Here is a 25,998-nt window from a genome sequence, read left to right as displayed (position 1 = left end):
CAATGTTGGGGGATTCCAGAACCAGGGGGTCACAGTTTAAGAATAAAGGGTAGGCCATTGAGGACTGAGATGAGGAAAAATCGTTTTCACCCAGAGAGTTGTGAATCTGTGGAATTTTCTGCCGCGGAAGGCAGTGGAGGCCAATTCATTGGATGTTTTCAAGAGAGAGTTAGATATAGCTCTTAGGGCTAACTGAATCAAGGGATATGGGAGGGGAAAGCAGGAACAGGGTACTGATTTAGGATTATCAGGCATAACTGGTTCAAATGGCCGAATGGCCTACTCCTGCACCTATTTTCTACGTTTCTATTCTCGGTATAAACCACGTCAAACAATAATCACATTATTTGCAATGAATTAATTCTGAGTCAAAATATAAACATCTTATTTTAATCAGAAAATAAGAACTGCAGAGAGATTATCAAAACGTTTAATTTACAAATATGACATGGTCAAGCAAAAATTCCAGTAAAATTAAATTCTTCATCTAAATTATTGTACAGCCAGTCAATAGAAGCAGTCATTTCCTTTACAAAGCAGAGTATTACACCTAAAAGATATGCGTAGTAGACACAGATTGCAGTATGACAGTACAAAGTAACGCGTCTCGTGAGAAAATATTTCAACAATGGAGTTGAACGTTTTGTTATAACTGATATCTTTCTCCTGCCCTCAGTCACAGATCAGTTGCTGCCCTCTGCAAAGCTGCTATTGGATTGTGTTTGCTACATTTCCTCAGACAACATTTGCCAATATCTGAAAATTTGTTGAAGAAATTGGTTATACTATTTTCATTCTATTACTGTTCCATTTAAGTAACTTGCCTTAGATATACAGATTTTTTGAATATTACACGGGTCCACCACCACTTTGCCCGGTAACTGGTGGTCTGGCGCTTCCTTTAGTTTAGTTTAGAGATACAGCACGGAAACAGGCCCTTCGGCCCATCGAGCCTGCACCGACCAGCAATCCCCACACCGACCAGCAATCCCCACACATTAACACAAGCTGACACACTACCCACACTGGGGACAATTTACACTTATACCAAGTATACAAACCCAAGGCAAGTGTATTAGTCTCACCGATCAGAACAGATCTAGCAAAGTATAGCTGGGCAACAGTGAGGGACTGTGGATCATCAACAGCAGCAGAAAATTTAGTTTAGAGATACAGCGCGGAAACAGGCCCTTCGGCCCACCGGGTCCGCGCCGACCAGCGATCCCCGCACATTAACACTAACCTACACCCACCAGGGATATTTTTTACATTTACCAAGCCAATTAACCTACAAACCTGTACATCTTTGGAGTGTGGGAGGAAATCGAAGAACTCAGAGAAAACCCACGTAGTAATGGGGAGAGCGTACAAACTCCGTACAGACAGCACCCGTAGTCGGGATCGAACCCGGGTCTCTGGCGCAGCAAGTGCTGTAAGGTAGCAACTCTACCGCTGTGCCGCTCTGAAAACCAGACAAAAGCACAAGTGTACTTGAAATTCCCAGGGTGGCATTGTGTGTGGCACTGGTTCTTAAGGGACGTCTCCTTCTGTCCCAAAAGCATTACACCTGCAGTTGTTGGTGCTGATCCCTGTTTTGTGCAATCTGTTGACATTTAACCCTAGCTAAGGCTTCGAAGCAAGGTCCATGTGCCGGCCATGGTGCAAGTGTAAGCACAAGTCCGCCCATACAAGGGAAGGTAGAACTGAAACAACTCTGTGGTGTTTCCACGCGGAAACTGCAATGCCTACTGTATTGGTTCATTAACTGTTTACGATATAAAGCAGCAAAGAGAAAATACTGAGATTCTTTAGACGGTGATTCCAAGAAGCAAGTGAGCGTTAGAAAAAACGATGAAAAATGTTCCCGATGTTGGGGAGTCCAGAACCAGGGGCCACAGTTTAAGAATTAGAGGTAAGCCATTTAGAACGGAGATGAGGAAAAACATTTTCACACAGAGGGTTGTGAATCTGTGGAATTTTACTTCGGAGTCACGTGAGTGACTACGTGAAGAAGGCCGTCCAGGCGCACGCGCGTCATCTCGTCAGACGTATTGCGCTGCGACCGCGGTAGGAAGACGGACCTCCAAGCGATGAGTGAAGGAAAACCTGAACGTAAGTATTTTACTTTCATTTCAGGCTGCTTTTCTCCGTGGAGACTGCGTGCAGAGACACAGGCAAGTCTTATTTATGGAGAAAGGTGGGAGGAAGAATGTTAAGCGCACCGCAGTAAGCACTCAATAAGACAAATTGTCTGAGAGTAGCGGGTGCCCGACTAAAAAGTCGATTGTAAAGAAATAACAATTTTTACACGGGGGGAAAAAAGTCCCGTTGAAACTCCCACAGGGAGCAAGGCCTTAAAGAAATAATAGGCCTGGAAGACTCGGAGGAGTCTGAACTATAGAATTTATAAACTGGAATTCCTCATGGGTAAAACAAACTCCAGAAGGAGTATAAAAAACGAGGGCTTAAATAGCCAGCGCATGGAACACCCAGAAGAGGCTCTGGGAAACGTTGGCCCAGATTTGAGTCAGCGACCGTAATGCCTGATGATAAAGATGAATAAATGGGCTGACCTGACAGGGAGGCAGCACCAGAAATGTCTGAAAGACAATACAGGCGTTGGTCTACAGGAGACCCAGAATATGGAGGAGCACCCAAAAGTGGGCTGCCAATATACAGCTCAATGGAAGAGCTTGATGTACCCCAAAGAGGGACAAAAAAGCGTAGGCCTATCATAGAGCCATCGCATGTAATACCTGATATGAAAATCCAGGTGAAACCCATTATGAGGAGGAATATCCAGAATACTCTGATAACGAATCAGTTGAGGACCAGAGCCCAATGCAAAAAAGAAACGTGCCAGGGCTGGCCCAAAAGTTCTCTAGTCCCAGAAACAAGGGACAACCTCTACCAGAGGAGATAGCAGAGAGTATAAATTACCTGCTTTCCCATCATTTGGAAGACCAACGATGGATGAAATTGTGAACAAATATAAAATCCCGCAGAACTGTGCTCTGTTAGGAGTTCCAGCTGTTTACAAAGCAGTGTGGAATTATATGGGCACTGAAGTAAAAGCTCAAGAAATGAGATTACAGCGGGTATTAAAATGAATGGGGTCAAGCGTTACGGCATTTGCCAGAGATCTGGAAGAAGGAAATGTGACAACGTCACAACAGGATGTGATGGGAATGATGTGTAATGCACATTTTGGAGTAAATCTGTGATAAGACCTAACATACATCCTAAGTTTGCAGGGCTCTGTAAACCATCTAATATACAATTGCCACATTTACTCTTTGGAGTAGAGCTTGCCAAAGAAAACTGAAGGTTCTCAACGAAGAATCAATAACCATCGGGATGATGAAGCCACCGATGTTTGGCAGCACAGCTAGAAGGCAATATCCATACCGACGGGGAACTGAATACAACCCCAGAACGTGGAGGACATGGTATTCCCACAAGGGGCAAGGTACAAAAAGTGACACCGGTAAACCCTGAGGTAGGTGGTTCTGGTTCTGAAAGAAACATATCAGATATGTCCTACTTACAAATTGGGGGTAGGTTGAAATCACAGAAGCTTTAAAATCTTCACGTAGTCACTCACGTGACTCCGAAGTAAAATAGTAAGATTAAATGAGAACTTACCAGTTTGAAGTTTGATCTTTATTTTATGAGGAGTTACGTCGAGGGACTACGTGCCCTCCGCTCCCACCCTAATAAAGATTAGATTAGATTAGATTCGATTAGATTCCTTTATTGTCATTCAGACCTTTCGGTCTGAACGAAATTATGTTGCCTGCAGTCATACACAGAACCAATAAAAACAAAACATACAATAAACACAAATTAAACATCCACCACAGTGAGTTCACCAAGCACATCCTCACTGTGATGGAGGCAAAGTCTTAGTCTCCGTCTCTTCCCTCCTTGTTCTCCCTCCACGCTGAGGCGATCGATCCAGGACGGAGATGCCGCTCTCCAGTCCAGCGGACCTCCGTGGCGATGTCGCCGCCACCTAAAGCCGGAACGCCGTCTCCGCTCCGAGACTGCCCGCCACAGCATCAGCTCCGGGCAGCCGCCCCAGCTCCAGGTCCCGCAGTCTCCGCTCCAAGATCAAAGGTAAGTTAAGTTTGCATCACGTAGCTTACTATTATGCTTCGGAGTATATCATCTGTGATTTCACACCGCTGCTTTGAAGTTTGACGCGCGTGCGCCTGGACGGCCTTCTTCACGTAGTCACTCGACGTAACTCCTCATAAAATAAAGATCAAACTTCAAACTGGTAAGTTCTCGTTTAATCTTACTATTCTCTGCCTCAGAAGGCAGTGGAGGCCAATTCCCTGTATGCTTTCAAGAGAGTTGGACAGAGCTCTTAAAGATAGTGGAGGCACACAAGTGTGACAATATTGAAAGATGGTTTCAAAGGTTTAACAAGCATCATGGATAAGTAATACGAATATCACTGTACCTTAATTGGTGACATTGAAAATGCCATGAGTAAAGTGTGTGGTCGAAAACTACCTGCAGACCATGAAGGAGCTGCGAGTATGTGGATGAATTCGCCAAGTCATAGCTAACAAGCACCTCCGTCCCGAGCAAGTCTACAAAGCAGATGAAACTGCATTATATTGGCAATCCATGCTGCGAAGGACACCAACGGCAGAGGATGGAGAGAGGATTCAAACAATCTAAGCAAAGTTACCATCTCAGTGAGCATGCTCAAGCGCACCAGGCTCATACAAATATAAACCACTGGTGATAGGAAATAAATAAATAAATAAATAAATGGATGCCCGTGACATAATGTGCAATTAAAAGTGGCTCGATTACCCACACGATTGGAGGCAATCCATGGTAAAACATCAATATATTTTTTTTTTTGTTAAATCGGACAAAAATCTGATTTTACAATAGACAATAGGTGCAGGAGTAGGCCATTCGGCCCTTCGAGCCAGCACCGCCATTTAATGTGATCATGGCTGATCATCCCCAATCAGTACCCCATTCCTGCCTTCTCCCCATATCCCCTATCTTTAAGAGCCCTATCTAGCTCTCTCTTGAAAGCATCCAGAGAACCTGCCCCCACCGCCCTCTGAGGCAGAGAATTCCACAGACTCACAACTCTGTGAGAAAAAGTGTTTCCTCGTTTGCTAGGATATCAAGCCAGAATTATTGTTTGACGAACTTCCAGATCCCAAAACCCTCGGTAAATATTTAAAAATGCTCGACTTTTTAACCTTCAAATGGTTTGAAATGTATTCTGTGGCTGAAGCCCGAGCACCGCTGTAGGACTGCCTGAATATTGGTAAATTCTTCATCTTGACAACTGTTCAGCTCACCCCAGAGCTAAACTCCTGTGCAAGAAAAATGTTCATGCAGTGTATTCACCAAGTGTACATCCCTTATCCAGTCCCAAGACCAATGCTCTATGAAAGCTATGTATCGCTCACTTTTCAGGTAACACATGTTAGATATGGTCAAAGGTACACAAAAAAGCTGGAGAAACTCAGCGGGTGCAGCAGCATCTATGGAGCGAAGGAAATAGGCAACATTTCAAGCCGAAACCCTGCTTCAGACTTATCTTCAGACATATCTTCTTCTTAGATATGGTCAATGCTGGCAAGCTGGCAAGCCTGTAGAGACATTTATTTATTGAAGAATATAACACGAAAAACATGCTTTGGTTGATTGGTAGTATCTGGGAGAAGGTGCAAACGACAACACTAAATAAATGCTGGCATCATTTGTGGCCTGCCTTGATGTTCGATGATTCACCTGGTGAAAGTGTTGATTCAAGATTCAAGAGAGTTTATTGTCATGTGTTCCTGATAGGACAATATTAAAAGTGAAAGTAGTTGCGTGAAGTGCCGTCCTTACTACGTGCCGAGGGAATTCACCGCAGCTCTCCTGACGTTTGTTTTCTCGGGACTTGGCTGCGCCTCCATCTTTTACCTCGTGTATTCCAGCTCCGGTTCCAGACATCACAGTTCGGCCCCTATAGGTACCGACGGTCGACCTGCCGCTTTTCGCAACAGTTCTCCTGTATCCGTGCCCTGCGTTCTACACTGGCTGCGATGCGCCGGCACCAGCAGGCCCTCGCTCCGACTCTCCCACAGCTCCGGGCCTCACTCACCCACACCTGTAATGGACCCCAACTGTACTTCATTCAACGGCAGATCCATGCCCTCACCAAACGCTTCCTCGCCTACCTGGACTCGACCAAGGACCACAAACTTGTCCGCTTCCAGACCGGTCCTTCCACCAACACTCCTTGACTTGACCTCCCCCTTTTAACCAGGTGGCCCCAGCTACTCCCCACCCATATAATAGTCCTCATGCCCCCCTCCTCCCTGAACACCCACCATCCTCCCCCACTAGACATTGTCTCGGCCTCCATCTACTCACCTGCCTTCCTCCAACCCCAACCCCCATCCATGCCGTGTGTTCACTATCCACCCTGACCTCCTCCTTTCCAATACCGAACGGTCTGTCCTCAGCAGAGGTCTCACCTTTGTTCCCCTCCGTCCCCACCTCAACGAGTTCCGGGTCCACCACGATGTAGAGCTCTTCTTCCATCGCCTCCATCTCCGCTCCTTTTTCTATGGGATGTCATCACCACCCAATGATGACCTCTTCTCCCGTTTCCAACGGGCCCCCTCCTCTTGGACTCCCCTGGGATAGCCCTCTACCTCCTTTAGAACCTTTTTATTTCCAACTGCCTGCAGGGCATCAACCACCTCAACTTTTCCACTCCCGTCTCACTCTAACCTCTCCCCCCCTGAATGTACAGCCCTCCACTCACTCTGCAACAACCCCGACTTGATAATCAAACCCACCGACAAGGGAGGTGCCGTGGTAGTCTGGCACGCTGACCTCTACTAGGCTGATGCCAGGTGACAACTCTCAGACACCTCCTCCTACTTATCCTTGGACCATGACCCCACAGACGAGCACCAGACCATAATATCACACACCATTTCTGATTTTATTACTTCCGGCTCCCTGCCCTCTAAAGTCTCCAACCTTATCGCTCCCCAGCCTCGCACGGCCCGATTTTATCTTCTCCCCAAAATCGACAAACAGAACTGTCCTGGCAGACCCATTGTATCTGCTTGTTCATGTCCCACCAAATTAATTCCCACAAACCTCAACTCCATCCTATCCCCTCTGGTCCAATCCATCCCAACCTATGTTGTGATATTGCAAGGACTACTTTGTTTGCCCGCATAGCAACATGTATATGTGGGAATGACGTAATATGGGCGGGCACTGGTTCCAGATGGCCGTGAAATAAACAGAGCCTTGATTTATGCTCAGCTTCAAACCCCTAATTACTTGTGGTCATTCTAGAGTCACAACAATGGTATAACAGATACCGGACCACGAAGTACAACAGGCAACACCCATTGTAGTTGTACCTAAACCCGATGGTAGTGTTAGACTTTGTGGGGATTATAAGGTAACCGTAAACCAGGTACTTGAAGGTAGCATACCAGATACCCTACCAACGGCAGAGGCTTTGTTCAGCACCCTCACAGGCAGTCAAGACTTCACAAAAATGGACTTGACTAATGCCTAATTGCAGTTAGATGTAGATGGCAAATCTAAATCCAAGCTGACTATCAAGTCAAGTCAAATTAATTTATATAACACATTTAAAAAACAACTCTCGTTGGCCAAAGTGCTTTACATTTATAAGAATAGTGTAAACAAACAAACTACATACATATATACATATAGTCCTCGCTCAGTGGACGTCAGGAAAGGCTTGGGAGTATAGATAAGATTTTAGTCTTGACTTAAAGGAGTCGATGGAGGGGGCAGTTCTGATGGGAAGGGGGATGCTGTTCCACAGTCTAGTGGCTGCAACCGCAAAGGCGTGGTCGCCCCTAAGCTTATGCCTAGACCGCGGGATATTCAGCAGCCTCAAGTCGGCCGATCTGAGGGACCTGGAGGTGGAGTGATGGGTGAGAAGACTTTTAATGTAGGAGGGGGAAAGACCATTGAGGGCTTTGTAGACATAGAGGAGGGTCTTGAAATGTATACGGAACCGCACAGGGAGCCAGTGGAGAGAGGCCAGGATCGGGGTGATGTGGGAATGATGCATTTGGGATTGTTTCAGTTCAATAGGCTCCCATTTGGCATATCATCAGCCCCAGGGATTTTTCAAGGGGTGATGACACACATTCTAGAGGGAATTGAAGGTGTGGTGTGTTACTTGGATGACATCCTCATCTCAGCCCCTGACAGGGAGACACATGATGAAAGGTTGGAAGAGGTACTCAAATGCCTTGAGACACACAGTGTAAGAGTGAAGGCACAGAAGTGTGAGTTCTTTCAGAACTCGGTAGAGTACTTGGGTCATAAGATAGACAAGGATGGTCTACACCCCACCAAGGGTAAAGTTGATGCGATCAAGAACGCACCCACACCCAGAAACATCTCTGAGATCCGATCCTTTTTAGGATTAGTGCATTATTATGGGAAGTTAGTGCCAAATCTGTCCACCTGTTTACATCCCTTGAACGAGCTTTTGAGAAAAGATGTACCGTGGAAGTGGGCACGTGAATGTGACCAAGCTTTCAAGTCGTGTAAAGCTCAGTTGGCAGAGAGTACAATGCTTGTTCATTATGATGTAAATAAGACAATGAAGTTAGCATCTGATGCTTCACCATACGGTGTTGATGATGTGATCTCTCTTGTGCTAAAAAACGGAGAGGAGAGGCCAATAGCATTTGCGTCTAGAACACTCAATGCCAGTAGGAGACATTATGCGCAAATAGAGCGAGAGGCTCTTGCATTGATTTTTGGCGTTAGGTTTCACAAATGTATGGTAGAAGGTTTGTATTCGAGACAGATCACAAGCTGTTGACAGTGATCCTAAATCCAAAAGCACACATACCAACTCTGGCAGCAGCCCGAATGCAAAGATGGCCATTGATATTGTCTGCATACCAGTATGATATTCAGTATCGTAAGGCAGCAGAGCACAACAATGCTGATGCCATGTCTAGATTACCTTTGGAATCGGTGGTTACCCCAAACAGAGAGAATGTGTCTTATTACCTATCACATCAGGGGACATTCGGAAGGCTACTCGCACGTACGGACTTTTGTCAAGAGTGCAGGAGTATGTTACAAATGGATGGCCAAACAAATTGTTGGATTCAGAGGCAGAACTGAAACCATTCTTTGTACGTTAGAATGAACTCTCAGGCGACCAATGTTGTGTCATGTGGGGAGCGAGAGTGGTAATCCCTGAAAAATATGGAGTAAAATTGCTAGGGGATCTTCATGATCAGCATTTGGGAATGTGTCTAACAAAGTGTCTGGCTAGAAGCTATCTATGGTGGCCTGGTCTAGGTAAGGACATAGAACAAATGGTGAAAGAGTGTAGCACATGTCAAGCAGTTGGAAAGATTTAACCAACAGTACCGCTACAGCCATGGAAATGGCCGGCTAGAGTGTGGCAAAGATTACACGTTGACTTTGCAGAATTAGAGGGACAACAATTGTTCATTGTGATTGATAGTCACTCCAAGTGGGTTGTTTTTCCGATGAACAAAATGACATCCAGCAAAACGATAGACATTTTACGAGGATTGTTTGCATCCCTATGGATTTCCAGAGGAAATTGTGTCTGATAACGGACCTCAATTCTGTTCACAAGAGTTTGCACAATTCATGAAAGGGAATGGTGTAAAACACGCTAGTCGCTCCATACCATCCTGCTTCAAATGGAGCAGCAGAACGCTCAGTGCAAATTGTGAAGAATGCATAATGCCCCTGTCCCACTTAGGAAACCTGAACGGAAACCTCTGGAGACTTTGTGTCCCACCCAAGATTTCCGTGCGGTTCCCGGAGGTTTTTGTCAGTCTCCTTACCTGCTTCCACTACCTGCAACCTCCGGCAACCACCTGCAACCTCCGCTAATAAACATTTATTTTTTTTAATTATGAAAACAAACCAGTTCCAATTATATATTTAATGTTTTTTTTGGCTGTAGCTTTAACCGGGCACGATTATCCAGCAGTTGCATAAACTTCATTCATCCAATTTAGGAGGCCAGTCAATATCTACAGACTGAAGAAATGAAAAGAGAACATGTTTCACCATAACAGTATTTAACACAATCAACATTACAGAATCTGCACAATGTACTGACTACCACTAATAGATTATTAGCTTTTACAAATGATGTCAGATATAAAAGTTCTCAAAGCAGCGAAGAAGCGTCTCGACCCGAAGCGTTGCCTATTTCCTTCGCTCCATAGATGCTGCCTCACCCGCTGAGTTTCTCCAGCATTTTTGTCCACCTTTAAAAATGGGATGTTACAACGCTGTTAGCCTCTCCTAGTTTTTGCATCCAGATTTCCAAAACGGGTCTTATTATATCATCCAAGGAGTTGCTGAGCAGAGAACAGATTCTGCCCTTAAAGAGCAAAACGTTCTCAAGGAACAAACAAGACACATTTTTGTTGTCAGTTAAAAAGACAGCCCCCCTCCTTTGGCAAATGGCATAATATGATAGAATTCAACATGCAATTTGAGAGGGAGAGGCTGAAATCGTACGCATCAGTGTTACTGTTGAGTAAAGGCAACTACGGAGGCACGAGCTGGCTAAAGCGGACTGGAAGGGACCCCAGCAGGAATTACGGTGGAACCGCAATGGCGGGTATTTCTGGAAGTCAAAAGATGCAGCATATCTTCATCATAAAGAGGAAGATTCTAAGAGGAGGTGACCAAGGCAGGTGTCAAAGACAGCATAAAACTAAAAGACAAGGCATATTAGCACATTAGCAAAGATTAGTGAGAAGCTGGAGGATCAGGAAGCATTAAAAAAACCAATAGCAGGCAGCTAAAAAGCCAATAAGGGGAGAAAAGATGAAGGTAGGCAAACCAACAATATAAAAATAAAAGTTTTCACAGATATAAAAGAATATAGATATACGGAGTACAATAGAGGCAGGTGAATGATGCTGGAGAGGTAGTAATGAGGAACAAATAAATGGCAGATGAACTGAGTTAAGAAGTCAAGAACATGTTTTTTAATGTAATTTTCACAGAGGATAACACCAGCAAACGGCCAGAAATTCAAAAGTCAGGGAGCAGAAGTGAGTTCAGTCAGTATTACTGAGGAGAATGGGGCAGATGTACTACACCTCAGGCTTCTACAAGAGGTTGATGTCGAGGTTGCGGAGGCATCAGCAATGATCTTTCAAGAATGGAATAGTGTCAGGAATGGAAAATCACAAATGTAATTCCGCTCCTCAAGAAGGCAGCGAGGCAAAAGAAAATAAATTATAGGCCAGTTAGTCTGACTTCTGTGGTTGGAGTAATTTTAGAGTCCATTATTAAGGATTAGGATTTCAGGTACTTGGAAGAACACGATAAAATAGGCGGAAGTCAGCATAGTTTTGTTAAGGGGAGATCTTGCCTGACAAATCTGTTGGAGGTTTTTGAGGAAGTAAGAAGCAGGATAGACAAAGGAGAGTCAGTGGATGGTGTTTATTTGGATTTTCAGGCCTTTGATAAGGTGCCATGTGTGAGGCTGCTGAACAAGATAGGAGCCCACGGTATTAGAGGCAAGGCACTTTCGTGGATAGAAAGTTGTCTGACTGGCAGAATGCAAAGGGCGGGAGTAAAGGGGGTCTATTATGGTTGGCTGCCAGTGACTAGTGGTGTTCTGCAGGGGTCAGTGCTGTGTCCGCTGCTTTTCACGTTATATGTTAATGATCTGGATGAGGGAATTGATGGCTTTGTGGTCAAGTTTGCGGATGATACAGAGATAGGTGGAAGAGCAGGTAGTGTTGAGGAACTGTGGAGGCTGCAGAAGGACATGGACAGGTTGGGAGAGTGGGCAAAGAAGTGGCGAATGGAATACAGTGTAGCAAAGTATTCAGTCATGCACTTCAATGGAAGGAATAAAGGTGTGGACTATTTTCTAAATGGGGAGAGGATTCAAAAATCAGAGGTGCAAAGGGACTTGGGAGGATTACCAAAAGATTAATTTGCAGGTCGATTCGGCAGTAAGGAAGGCAAATACAAGGCTAGCATTCATTTTGAGGGGATTATTAGAATATAAAAGCAAGGATGTAATTCTGAGGCTTTATCAGGCACATGTGAGGCTACATTTGGAATATTGTGAGCAGTTTTGGGCCCTATATCTGAGGAAGGATGTGCTGATGTTGTGTAGAGTCCAGAGAAGGTTTACGAGGATGATCCCGGAGATGATCGGGTTAATGTTGGAGGAGAGGTTATCGGCACTGCGCCTTTACTCACTGGAGTTTATAAGGATGAGGGGGATCTCACTGAAACCTACCAGCTAATGGAAGGCCTGGATAGAATGGAGGAGTTTAGAACCAGAGGGCACAGCCACAGAATAAAAGGACATACCTGCCAAATGGAGACGAGGAGGAATTTATTTTGCCAGAGGGCGGTGAATCTGTGGTATTCATTGCCACAGAAGGCTAAGGAGGCCGAACATTGAGTATTTTCCAGGCAGAGATCGATAGGGTCTTGATTAGTAAGGGCGTCAAAGGTTGTGGGGAGAAGGCAGGAGAATGGTGTTGAGGGGAAAAAAAAATAGATCAGCCATGATCGAATGGTGGAGTAGAATCTACGGGCTGAATTGCCTAATTCTGTTCCTATGCTTTATGGTCTTAGAAACATTTGTTTCATGTGCTGCCCAGTCAAATTATACCACATGGGTAATGTATAAAATAAACAGTTACAACTACAGTACTGAGAAAGGGCAAGCTAAACAAAGAGTGCAATGAGGTGGATTGTAGATTGGGAATACTTAACCCATGAGAGGTCCTTTCAAGTGTCTGAGAGCTATTATCAGACCCATAAACTTGCCCTTTGTATCACTTACCAGCCACACATGTGCTACGGCATTTCCTTCATAAGAACAACTACAATATCTCTAGTACATGAAGTGCCGCAATGCAACATCTGTCTCGTACTGCTCAACATACGCAATTTGAACCAGCTGACTCTCATTTTGAAAAATTAACAGCAATCCACAGCTCAAAAATACTCAAAGTATAATTGATGTTAGAAATAGGGTTCCGTTTCTGGCAAAGCATTGAACTTGAAGACCATCCCCAAAATAATGCGGATTTTTCTGATTGGCTTCCAACAAAAGTACAAATAATAGAAATGATACTCACCAGCACATCGAGTTCAAGAATGTCTGCTGTTGTGTTCATTAGCGTGCAAAGATTCGGCTTTGTACGTCCAAAGTCTCCATGTACAAACTCTTTAACATAGCTAATGGGATAGTTGAGGAACAAATCTACTATTCAACAGAATATGGTTACAATTACTGAATGCTAGCATTAATGTAATCAGTATGAAACTTCCTGACTTTCAAGAGGACTCAGCAGAGCCATTCAGTATTTGCCATTTGTCTGATAATTGATCAAACAATTACAGTCTAAATGGAGTCCATTTTTTAGTAGTTTAGAGATACGACGCAGAAAACAGGCCCGTCATCCTACCGAGTCCATGCCAACCAGCGATCGTCAAGTCAAGTTTATTCGTCACATACACATACGAGATGTGGAGTGAAATGAGCATGCACTTACACTATCCTGCAACCCAGAGACAAATTATAACCTTTGCTGAAGCCAATTAACCTACAAACCCAAACGTCTTAGGAATGTGGGAGGAAGCCGGGGCACCCGGGGAAAACTACAGTCATGGGGAGAAGGTAAAACTCTATACAGACAAGCACCCGTAGTCAGGATTGAACCGGGTCTCTGGTGCAGTAAGGCAGCAACTCTACCACTGCGCCACCATAGTTTGGAGTGTCGGAGGAAACCAGAACTTCCGGGGAAAAGCCACGCAGGTGTTTGTTTTATCTAGAACATAAAATAGGTTGTGTTCAACGGAAAAGCTTTTCCAAGCAGGAAAGGAGCAGGGACATATAATGTACTAAGATCAGTCCAATATAAACATTGCTCGATCCAAACATAGCACAGAACAGAGGTCTCGACCAGCAGCATTCCCCACCTGGAAAACTAAATGTCTTGCCATAAAAGTTCTCCCTATATTTCATTATTTTTTAAATCTTCAGGTTTTTTTCCTGCTTTGGTGGCGAGGAAGAGCGATAAAGCACTTTTCCGTTCGCGAGGCCAGGTCTCTTGCATTGGTTTCACAGGGGCCACTATTATTGCTGTGGATTCTCCGAGGCCCGTGCATGAAGGAACTCCTTAGAGAGGAAGTTCTTGTCTCCTTCCACGCAAAGCTGTCACGGGATTGAGGATGTTTCAGGTGTGTAGGAACGAACAGCAGAATGCTGGTTTAAACTGAAGATAGACACAAAAAGCTGGAGTAACACAGCATCTTTGGTGAAAAGGAATAGGCGACGTTTCGGGTCGAGACCCTTCTTCGGATTCTTCTTCAGGCCCGCTGAGTTACTCCAGCTTTTTGTGTCTATCTTCAGAGTATGTATCAGTTTGTTCGAGGCCCATCTCCACCTTGAGTTGGCATGGACCAGAGACTCTCCGACACCAGTGGGGATGTTACAACTTTCAAGCTTTGAACACGTCTCAAATCTATTCCTCCACGTGCTTAATAACCTCAATGGCAAAACTAGGCAGAGCATCTTTTTTTCAGAATGCGTGCGAAGGAACTGCTGTACACTGAAGATAGGCACAAAGTGCTGGAGTAACTCAACGGGACAGAGATGCTGCCTGCCCTGCTGAGTTACACCAGCGTTTTGTGTCCACCGTTTTCCGGAGTCTGGTGTCAGCCACGTTCAAACGCTGTTAACAAGAATGATCCCAGGAATGAGTAGGATAACCTATGATGAGCGTTTGACGGCACCGGGCCTGTACTCGCTGGAGTTTAGAAGAATGAGGGGGGACCTCATTGAAACATACAGAATAGTGAAAGGCTTGGATAGAGTGGATGTGGAGAGGATGTTTCCACTAGTGGGAGAGTCTAGGACTAGAGGTCATAGCCTTAGAATTAAAGGACATTCTTTTAGGAAGGAGATGTGGAGAGATTTCTTTAGTCAGAGGGTGGTGAATCTGTGGAATTCTTTGCCACAGAAGGCTGTAGAGGCCAATTCAATGGATATTTTTTAAGGCAGAGATAGATAGATTCTCGATTAGTACAGGTGTCAGAGGTTATGGGGAGAAGGAAGGAGAATGGGATTAGGAGAGAGAGAGATAGATCAGCCATGATTGAATGGCAGAGTGGACCCGATGGGCCGAATGGCCTAATTCTACTCCTATTCCCTTTGACCTTATCCAATAGAACGGACTGAGAGGAATTACGGGCAGGCACACTCTGCAGGTATGGTGTGCAGGTGGGAGAGGGGAAGAGTGCTGAAGATGGTGAATGGGATGCCAGTTGAGTGGACCAATAAAACTCAAATAGCCAAATAGAACACTGCCTTGAGTGATGATAGGGAGGTTTGACAAGGAAGCCGAGATGGATCAAACAATATTTGCAAAGGCTTCAGTCCAGTTATCAGCAGTCACATGCTGGCCAATGCCATTGTTTAAGATGGGGATGTTCTTGGAGCCTCCTGCTCCAGTTAGCTGTTTAATTATCCACGATCATTCACAGGTCCACTGCGGATAGAAACATAGAAAATAGGTGCAGGAGTAGGCCATTCAGCCCTTCGAGCCTGCACCGCCATTCAATATGATCAAGGCTGATCATCCAACTCAGTATCCTGTACCTGCCTTCTCTCCATACCCCCTGATCCCTTTAGCCACAAGGGCCACATCTAACTCCCTCTTAAATATAGACAATTAACTGGCCTCAACTACCTTCTGTGGCAGAGAATTCCAGAGATTCACCACTCTGTGTGAAAAATGTTTTTTTCATCTCGGTCCTAAAAGATTTCCCCCTTATCCTTAAACTGCGACCCCTTGTTCTGGACTTCCCCAACATCGGGAACAACCTTCCTGCATCTAGCCTGTCCAACCCCTTAAGAATTTTGTCCGTTTCTATAAGATCCCCTCTCAATCTTCTAAATTCTAGCGAGTACAAGCCGAGTCTATCCAGTCTTTCTTCATATGAAAGTCCTGAGATCCCAGGAATCAGTCTGGTGAACCTTCTCTGTACTCCCTCTATGGCAAGAATGTCTTTCCTCAAATTAGGAGACCAAAACTGTACGCAATACTCCAGGTGTGGTCTCACCAAGACCCTGCACAACTGCAGGATATGTTGGGTGTGGGATCAGTTTGCTCTGTTTATTGCAAGGCGTTTTGTTGTTTAGGTTCGATTAGTTTCACCAATTTGGTTCCTCAATTAGAGGTGTTCTGGTGCTGTTCACAGCCTACCTTCAATACTCCTCACTCATAGAACCAAGGCAATTTTTCCTTTACAATCAAGCCATTGGATTACAGATTAAGATAGACACAAAATGCTGGAGTAACACAGGCAGCATCTCTGAATAGAAGGAACGGGTGACGTTTTGGGTCGAGACCCTCTTCTTTACGATCAAGCCATTGGGTTAGAGACTACAGTATTGTACAGTGTAGGAAGGAACTGCCGATGCTGTTTTACACTGAAGATAGACACAACATGCTGGAGAAACTAACATGGACACTAAGATAGACACAAAAAGATACTCACAAAACTCCAGCATTTTGTGCCTATTTACAGTATTGTACATGGCAGTCACGGTGGCGCAGCGGTAGAGTTGCTGCCTTACAGCGAATACAGCGCTGGAGACTCGGGTTTGATCCCAACTACGGGTGCTGTCTGTACGAAGTTCTCCCCGTGACCTGCGTGGGTTTTCACCAAGAACTTCGGTTTCCTCCCACACACCAAAGACGTCTAGATTTGTAGGTTAATTGGCTTGGTAAATGTAAAAGATATCCCTTGTGCGTGTAGTATTGTGTTAATGTGCGGGGATCGCTGGTCGGTGCAGACTCGGTGGGTCGAAGGGCCTGTTTCCGCGCTGTATCTCTAAACTAAACTAAAATTTCTGTTGTTGTTGATGATCCACAGTCCCTCACAGTTTCCCAGCTATACTTTGCTAGATCTGTACTGATCGGTGAGACTAATACAGCACTGTCTTACGTTCTCATAGGGGGAAAAGTCAGTTTTGAAAAAGTTACATCTTTTGCTTTATTATTATGCAAACACATTTTTAAAAAAAAGATACGATCCAGCCTGAGTCTTCAAATACAGACGGAAATTATGTTGATCTATATACTCTACTTTCATGTTGTGTATGACCCGTATTCTTACAGCCAGAGGTCTTCGGTGAAGAACTCGCAGTGGCGTCTTCTGATCAATCTTTAGGTCCTGTAGACATGCAAAAAATCGCTACATTTCACATCTTAGAAGCTGTTTTAATACAAAAGCAGACAATAGGGTCATAGAGCGACACAATGTGGAAACAGGCCCTTCGCCCTACATGTCCACACCGGCCAACTTGTCCCATCTACACTAGTCCCACCTGCCTGCATTTGGTCCACATCCCTCCAAACCTGTCCGATCAATGTAACTGTCTAACTGTTTCTTAAACACCGAGAGAGTCCCAGCCTCAACTACCTCCTCTGGCAACTTGTTCCATACACCCACCACATTTTGTGTGAAAAAGTTACCCTTCTGATTCCTATCAAATCTTTTCCCCTTCACCTTGAACCTATGTCCACAGATCCTCAATTCCCCTACTCTGGGCATGAGAATCTGTGCATCTACCCGATCTATTCCTCTCATGATCTTATACACCTTGATAAGATCCTCCCTCATCCTCCTGCGCTCCAAGGAATAGAGACCCAGCCTACTCAACCTCTCCCTATAGCTCAGACCCTCTAGTCCTGGCAACATCCTCATAATTTTTTCTGAACCCTTTCGAGCTTGACAATATCTTTCCTATAACATGGTGCCCTGAACTGAACACAATATTCTAAATACGGCCTCGCTAACGTCTTATACAACTGCAACATGACCTCCCGACTTCTATACTCAGTACTCTGACTGATGAAGTCCAAAGTGCCAAAAGCTTTTTTGACCACCTACCTACCACCTTCAAGGAACCATGCACCTACACTCCTAGATCCAATCTAGGATAATCAATAACCATTGCAAGAAGGGTTTCGGCCCGAAACGTTGCCTATTTCCTTCGCTCCATTGATGCTGCTGCACCCACTGAGTTTCTCCAGCATTTTTGTCTACCTTCGATTTTCCAGCATCTGCTTCTTAAACCATTTAAGAAACTGTCCTTTAGAAAATAACCCTTGCAAAATGTATGAATATATTTTAAATTTTACAAGATGAACAATTGCTTGGTTTGATAGCTATCCATCGCCACACAGTTCTATTCATTTTGCACATTAGGAATACTTCCAAACAAACCCATTTTTACAACTGAAATCTCCATTGTGCCCGGATAATTTGATCCACTGGGATTAAAGTTTCAGGCTGACTTGTTCCCATTTAATAATAACCCTAGTCCCTTGATACTTGATGGATTGATTCTGAAGTTTACATGTCAGCAGAAAAACCCAGATTAGCTTTCGAAACAATTAAATGGGGCTCCCTCGTTAAGGGAATAAAGGTGTATGCACTTGAACAGTTTACAGAGATAACAACATTTACAATTCACAAAGCAAAACAGAAATATGCATCTCCTAGCAACTCCGAGACTGACAGACATTCATGCCATGCTAGACCATTCCCATTTGTCACTCCTGTATTCTGAACGGTCATGTTTCAGAAAGACTGTACAGAATATATCAAGCATTGCAGATAGGGGATCTGACTAATTTCATTTTTACAGCAATTTGCTAATCATACTATTAGAAGATAGTACTCCATCTTGCAATGCAATTTTAGATGTCCTATGAAATCACAAATGGCTAATGTAACAAGTGGATATCTATTCTGGTTAAAATTATAAAAAGCTGTTCTACCTATCCCTCTCTTTTGGATTTTTCTCTTTGAAATGTCATAAATAACCAGTTATCTCTCCAGACCTGATGGCATTATGAATTATGTAGGAAGGAACTGGAGATGCTGGTTTACACCAAAGATAAGACACAAAATGCTGGAGTAACTCAGTGGGACAGGTGATGAAGCCGAATTTTAGTTACAAATATAAGAAGATATTAAATTGGCTTCTGGGCTAGCTTACAGCTTATATTTAGTCTCAAATTAGGCTTGCCTCAGGTTGCGGTGTGTGAGATAATAAATCCTATAACATTGTCTCCCAAGTGACAAGCAGAGAGGAGAAGCTAGAGAGATCTCTTTGAAGTAAGATGCCGTAAACCAAATGGCCAATGTTATGGGGGAGGAGGCGAGAAAGGAAGAGAGAAACAGCTAGTCATATCTGTGAAGTAAGATGCCATAAACCAAATGGCCAATGTTTATGAGGGACCAAATGACAGCAAGGAAGCAGCGAAAGAGCTAGGGTGATCTCTGTGAAGATAAAATGGCATTATCCAAATGGCCAATGTTTATGAAGGACGAGAGAGGAACCAGGGAAGTAGAAAGATAAAATGTAGTAAACCAAATGGCCAATGTTATCTTGTAACATGTAAACAAAAGGCCTTTGATGTGATGCATTCTATGGAAGCCTTTTCCTGTACCTCTGACCATGACTAATGTCTGTGAAATGTGCTAAGGGGACAAAAAAAACCTATTTAAGGCAATGTAATTCTGTTGTTCAGAGAGGTGGACGGAGAACGGTCAAGTGTCTGTAATGGTCACTTGACTGGAGTTCTCCCTCCCTTCCATCGGCCGATAATAAGTAAAGTTGTGAACTGGTCTACCAAACAGTTTGTGTGGTGTCTGTTTATTAAGAAGCGAACCTGGTTTAGTAATTAAGAAAGTAGCTTTTTCATTGGCGTAGTTATGCAGGCCTCGCTGGGACCACATCAACAGCTGAATGTGCAAGAGGTTGCAGAGGTTGCCGGGATTGGAAGGGAGATAACTGAGCTCTATCGGCCCCCTTGTAAGACCGACTCCCTAGAAACTCCCGGGAACATCTGTGATCCTTCGTCAGACATTGAATTGGTTCCCTGCCGAGGTTCTTCGAAACAGACACAGGTAAGACCAGTTGGGCTTTATATGTTTTTTTTAAGAAGGGATTGTGTATGTATTTTTAAGAAGGAATTGTGTATCTTTTTAAGAAGGACTTGAGCGGTTTCTCTTTCTCTCTCTCTGTCTATCTCTCTTTTTCTCTCTCTCTACTAAGGGCTCATCGGCCTCGTTGAGACATCCGTGATTTGTCGGGTTGAGATACGGGGGTTGAGGTTTGCGTCTGGCTTATTGAGACATCCGAAGAGTTGTCGGATTGAGAAATAAGTGACGTTGTATATTAAAGAGTTAAGAAGTCTGCCAGGTTGAGAAACGGGGGTCCCGGATAGCGGGTCTGCTTCGTTGAGTACTGGGGCTTATTTTAAGAGTTAAGGAGTCTGCCAGGTTGAGAAACGGGGGTCCCGATTAGCGGGTTTGCTTCGTTGAGGCACCTGGGGCTTATTTTAAGGGATAAGACGTCTGCCAGGTTGAGAAACGGGGGTCTCGGATAGCGAGTCGGCCTCGATGAGACACTTGGGTCGTATATTAAAGAGTTAAAAAGTCAGCCAAATTGAGAAACTGGGGTCTCATTTAGCGGGTCGGCCTGGTTGATATATTTGGAACGATTCGGAATTAAGAAGTCTGTTTTCTCTTTCTCTTTCTCTTTCTATCTATCTATGGGGAATGCTCTGGATAACAGTCCAACATATGTGTTATTTGAATCCTAGGTATAATAAGAAATTTAGAATGTTAAGTTACAAGTTGACCAAACGGTTAGGGGATGATGCCTGGCCAGTAGGGGGAACATGGAATGTAGAGACATTTATATGGGAAAGGAAGGCAGGAAAGAAATGGAAGAAAGGAATTAAAACATGGGAAGCAGAAGCAGTGAAGAAGCATGAGGAGAGTATAGAGTTTGAAGTTGAATGGATACTGCGTGTAAACAAGGGATAGAGTTACGAAAATTGGGATAGCACTAGGAAAGGATGGAAATTATTGCAACTAGAATGCCAGTGGGCAGAGGAACAAGAGGAAATAATTAAAAGACAGACAGGAGGTGAGAAACAGGTGATGGTTAGTAAAAAATAAACCCAGTACTGGTAAATCCTCTGGAGGAGACTTCATGTCTGGCACGACAACCCTATTTGGTAATGAAGATGAGGAGTTAGATAATTTTGGGAGTGTGGTGGCACCCAAAAATCCGGCAAGAGGCACTGAAGCAGGCCTCTGAATGTAAAATTTGCCAACAAAGTAATCCAGGCAAATCAATTAAGATACCCTCAGCGGTGACGCCAATGCCATCACGATCGTTTGAATGTATACAGATTGATTTTATTGAAATGCCAAGGGCCCAGTGTTATAAATATTGCTTAGTGATTTTAGATTTATTTAGCAGGTGGAGTGAAGCTCTACCAACCACTAATAATACTGCTGAAACTATGGTAACATTGTTGTTAAGAGAAGTTATTCCCAGGTTTGGCCTACCTACTGTCATAAGTTCAGACAATGGTCCTCATTTTAACCACTATTAATAAGGAAAAATGTGCACATTTTAATATCCGACAGCAATTTCACTGTGTACACCACCCACAGGCATCTGGGATGGTGGAAAGAGTCAATGGGGATTGCAAAACAAAATTACCCCGGAGGTAAATCCTTTTTCTGACAGGCAACTATGTTATAAAAAAATTGGGGATGAAGGGAAATTTGATGGAGAAATGAGGAAAGAGCTAGGGAGACTGAAAAGTCAAGGGGAGTCTGACTAATCATGATCTGGATCAATGTCCAATTAGGGTTAGGTAACCAGGATTTTGGTAAACAGAAGTCTTGTCAGAAAAAGGGAAAGTAAATTACAAAGAGATGTCTTTGAAGATGAAATATTATATACTGCTGGTAAAACAATGTTTTTGTATATATACTGCTGGTAAAACAATGTTTTTGTATATGTACTGCTTGTAAAACAAGGTTTTTTGTATGTGGAATGTGTGAAATTCAAAGCAATGAGCAAAGTTGTGTGTCGCTTTAAGAAGTTTGTCCTTTAAAATGCAACTGGACAGACAGTTTATGGTGTGCTCCATTAAGAAACAGGCATGAATGGGGGGCGGAGCTATACTCGAATGATAAAATGTGTTGGTTGATTATAAATCTTTTGAACCAAGTTTAAAAAAGACTCATCCCGATTAAAGTGTTAAATGAGATTGGAAATGTCAAAATTACAGAGAAAAAGAAAATGTATTATTGATTACTGATTCTGAGTGAGTTCTTTTGGGAAAGATTGTTTTGATATAACAGAGGTAGTCTTTTAAAATGCAAATGAAGCAAGATTACTGTTTTCAAGCAAACAAAAAGATTTTGAAGCATGGGCTGTTTGAGGGAAATGATGGTAGATGAAAAATTGTATTATGACTTACAAAAGGGGGTTTGAGGGAACTCACAATGAGGGATGAAAGGTGAGAAGATAAAGTAGATTGGGGAAGAGAACATATTTGGAGAATTGAATATTTAGGTGGGGAGAGCCTCTTCGGATATAATTGGATTAAAGAATAAGTTCACAGGGAATTGTTAAGAAGGAACTGAGATACTGGAGGATCAAAGGAAGACAAAAGTGCTGGAGAAACTCAGCTGGGAACAAGATTTACAACTTTTTATTGATACAGTAAAAGCTGCTGTGTCCACCCCTGGAGAGTGGGGGGAAGCCACCTACAGGCCCTGGGCAATTAACTAATTATGTATGGGCGGCAATTAACCCATGTCTTGCCAGATCTACATTCCCAAGTTGGAGGAGTTTTTGCTGGAAACCAGTGACCAAGGCCATAAAAGCTATACGATGATGGTGCTGGGACAAGAAAAAATTGAGACTGTATTGAAAAGAACAACCAAGTGTTGCTAACAACATGAACTGCTGTAAAGATTGAAGATCATCGTCGCTGGATACATTTGATTGACTGTGAACAGTTTGTGGAAACAAGGACGATGGGCTATTGATGCTCCCTTTATTCTGGGGTGGCCCAGCCCACATGGACTGAACTTTCTTCAGACTGGCAAGCTTGTGGACTAACCCACATTCAAAGGATGGTACACACCTCCTTTTAAACAAGATTGAAGTCAAACATGACAAGCGCAGCAAAGATACCCTGACTACAGACAGTAAGAGATCTGTAAAGGCCAGTTAAATCTACCTGTTTTTGCCACAACCAAGGCACTGGTGTATTTTTAGGAAACAGTATATTTGTGACAGGGCATTGTTATGTTGCAAATGCAGTGCCACACAAAAGAAGCATGAACCAGTTACACCAGCACACGGGGAGTTCCAAGCGAAGCCGAATAAAGGCTGAGCAATTTTTATGATCCTTTTCCTGTGCTATTAGTGTCACGTCTGGGGGAGGTTGGTGGCCATTTAAAATGTTTGGAGGGACTTGTGGAACGATTGTCCACTATGAATTGATTGTGTTACTAGTGTACTATTAATTTGTCTGATGAGATGCTTATGGTCTTTCGTATGTACTCAGCAAGGACTGTAGTTGTTATCAAAATTTTGATAAAAGGATGGAATGATGAAGCCGAATTTTAGTTAAAAATATAAGAAGATATTAAATTGGCTTCTGGGCTAGTTTACAGCTTATATTTAGTCTCAAATTAGGCTTGCCTCAGGTTGCGGTGTGTGAGATAATAAATCCTATAACATTGTCTCCCAAGTGACAAGCAGAGAGGAGAAGCTAGAGAGATCTCTTTGAAGTAAGATGCCGTAAACCAAATGGCCAATGTTATGGGGGAGGAGGCGAGAAAGGAAGAGAGAAACAGCTAGTCATATCTGTGAAGTAAGATGCCATAAACCAAATGGCCAATGTTTATGAGGGACCAAATGACAGCGAGGAAGCAGCGAAAGAGCTAGGGTGATCTCTGTGAAGATAAAATGGCATTATCCAAATGGCCAATGTTTATGAAGGACGAGAGAGGAACCAGGGAAGTAGAAAGATAAAATGTCGTAAACGAAATGGCCAATGTTATCTTGTAACATGTAAACAAAAGGCCTTTGATGTGATGCATTCTGTGGAAACCTTTTCCTGTACCTCTGACCATGACTAATGTCTGTGAAATGTGCTAAGGGGACAAAAAAACCCTATTTAAGGCAATGTAATTCTGTTGTTCAGAGAGGTGGACGGAGGACGGTCAAGTGTCTGTAATGGTCACTTGACTGGAGTTCTCCCTCCCTTCCATCGGCCGATAATAAGTAAAGTTGTGAACTGGTCTACCAAACAGTTTGTGTGGTGTCTGTTTATTAAGAAGCGAACCTGGTTTAGTAGTTAAGTAGCTTTTTCACAGGCAGCATCTCTGGAGAGAAGGAATGGCCATTCCTTCTATCCAACGATGCTGCCTGTCCCGCTGAGTTGCTTAGGGATTAACGGGTCCCTTTCAGAATGGCAGGCAGTGACTAGTGGGGTACTGCAAGGCTCGGTGCTGGGACCGTAGCTATTTACAATATACATCAATGATTTAGATGAAGGGATTAAAAGTAACATTAGCAAATTTGCAGATGACACAAAGCTGGGTGGCAGTGTGAACTGTGAGGAGGATGCTATGAGAATGCAGGGTGACTTGGACAGGTTGGGTGAGTGGGCAGATGCAAGGAAGATGCAGTTGATTGTGGATAAATGTGAGGTTATCCACATTGGTAGCAAAAACAGGAAGGCAGATTACTATCTAAATGGTATCAAGTTGGGAAAAGGGGAAGTACAACGGGATTTGGGGGTCCTTGTTCATCAGTCAATGAAAGTAAGTATGCAGGTACAGCAGGCAGTGAACAAAGTGAATGGCATGTTGGCCTTTATAACAAGAGGAGTTGAGTATGGGAGCAAAGAGGTCCTTCTGCAGTTGTACAGGGCCCTAGTGAGACCACACCTGGAGTATTGTGTGCAGTTTTGATCCCCTAATTTGAGGAAGGACATTCTTGCTATTGAGGGAGTGCAGCGTAGGTTTGCAAGGTTAATTCCCGGGATGGCGTGACTGTCATATGCTGAGAGAATGGAGCAGCTGGGCTTATACACTCTGGAGTTTAGAAAGATGAGAGGGGATCATATTGAATAATATAAAATTATTAAGGGTTTGGACACGCTAGAGGCAGGAAACATGTTCCTGATGTTGGGAGAGTCCAGAACCGGGGGCCACAGTTTAAGAATAAGGGGTAAGCCATTTGGAATGGAGATGAGGAAACACTTTTTCTCACAGAGAGTTGTGAGTCTGTGGAATTCTCTGCCTCAGAGGGCGGTGGAAGCCAGTTCTCTTAAAGATAGCGGAGTCAGGGGATATGGGGAGAAGGCAGGAACGGGGTACTGATGGGGGGGGATGATCAGCCATTATCACATTGAATGGCGGTGTTGGCTCGAAGGGCCAAACGGCCTACTCCTGGACCTACTGTATATTGTCATTGAGTGTCTATCTTCGACATTATCTATTATTTCATCATATTACTTTGGAAATGTGCCCATTTCAAATTCCTAATGAGGGTGCAAATATAATGTGCTAACATCTTCTCAACATTATAATACTCAGGAATTTTAACCGGGCTGGATATACAGTTATTCCATTAGCCAGTTGTGTTTTCAGAGGACATCTAAATGCATCAATCAGCATTTTAGAACCGACATCCGGAGCCCCCTACCCCAAGCCTACATGCAGATTACTGGATATAATTAATTAGCTGGAGATAAGACACAAAATGCTGGAGTAACTCAGCAGGCCAGGCAGCATCTCTGGGTAGAAGGAATAGGTGACGTTTTGGGTCGAGACCCTTCTTCAGACTGAGAATCAGGTGTGAGGGTGCTGCCTGATTACACTTTGGTGTAAACCAGCATCTGTCGTTCCTTCCTACATATTAATTAACTGATACACATTGAATAACTGAACCTTTATTGTACTGCCTGCCTGCCTTCCTGAGAAAAATGTCTTACATTGGGGGCTCAATTAAAAATGTATTTACATTTTTTGTATAGAGTTTGCTAT

General features: G+C 43.7%; 1 protein-coding gene across 3 annotated transcripts in view; it reads right to left on the bottom strand.

Moving 5' to 3' along the window:
- Nucleotides 1-9,970: 9,970 nt before the first annotated feature.
- The window catches only part of pus10 (pseudouridine synthase 10), a 62,227-nt gene continuing 46,199 nt past the window's right edge, over nt 9,971-25,998 (bottom strand). For all 3 annotated transcript variants that reach the window (XM_033025156.1, XM_033025157.1, XM_033025155.1), the window contains 3 exons: nt 17,138-17,280; nt 13,176-13,275; nt 9,971-10,083 (listed from right to left, as the gene is read on the bottom strand). In XM_033025156.1, coding sequence (XP_032881047.1) covers nt 10,045-10,083; nt 13,176-13,275; nt 17,138-17,280 — 282 coding nt within the window. In that variant the 3' untranslated portion in view covers nt 9,971-10,044. The remainder of the gene's footprint in view (nt 10,084-13,175; nt 13,276-17,137; nt 17,281-25,998) is intronic.

Source organism: Amblyraja radiata, chromosome 8 (genome assembly GCF_010909765.2).
Source record: "Amblyraja radiata isolate CabotCenter1 chromosome 8, sAmbRad1.1.pri, whole genome shotgun sequence".
Lineage (NCBI taxonomy): Eukaryota > Metazoa > Chordata > Chondrichthyes > Rajiformes > Rajidae > Amblyraja > Amblyraja radiata.
This window is presented reverse-complemented; position numbering and strand designations above follow the sequence as displayed.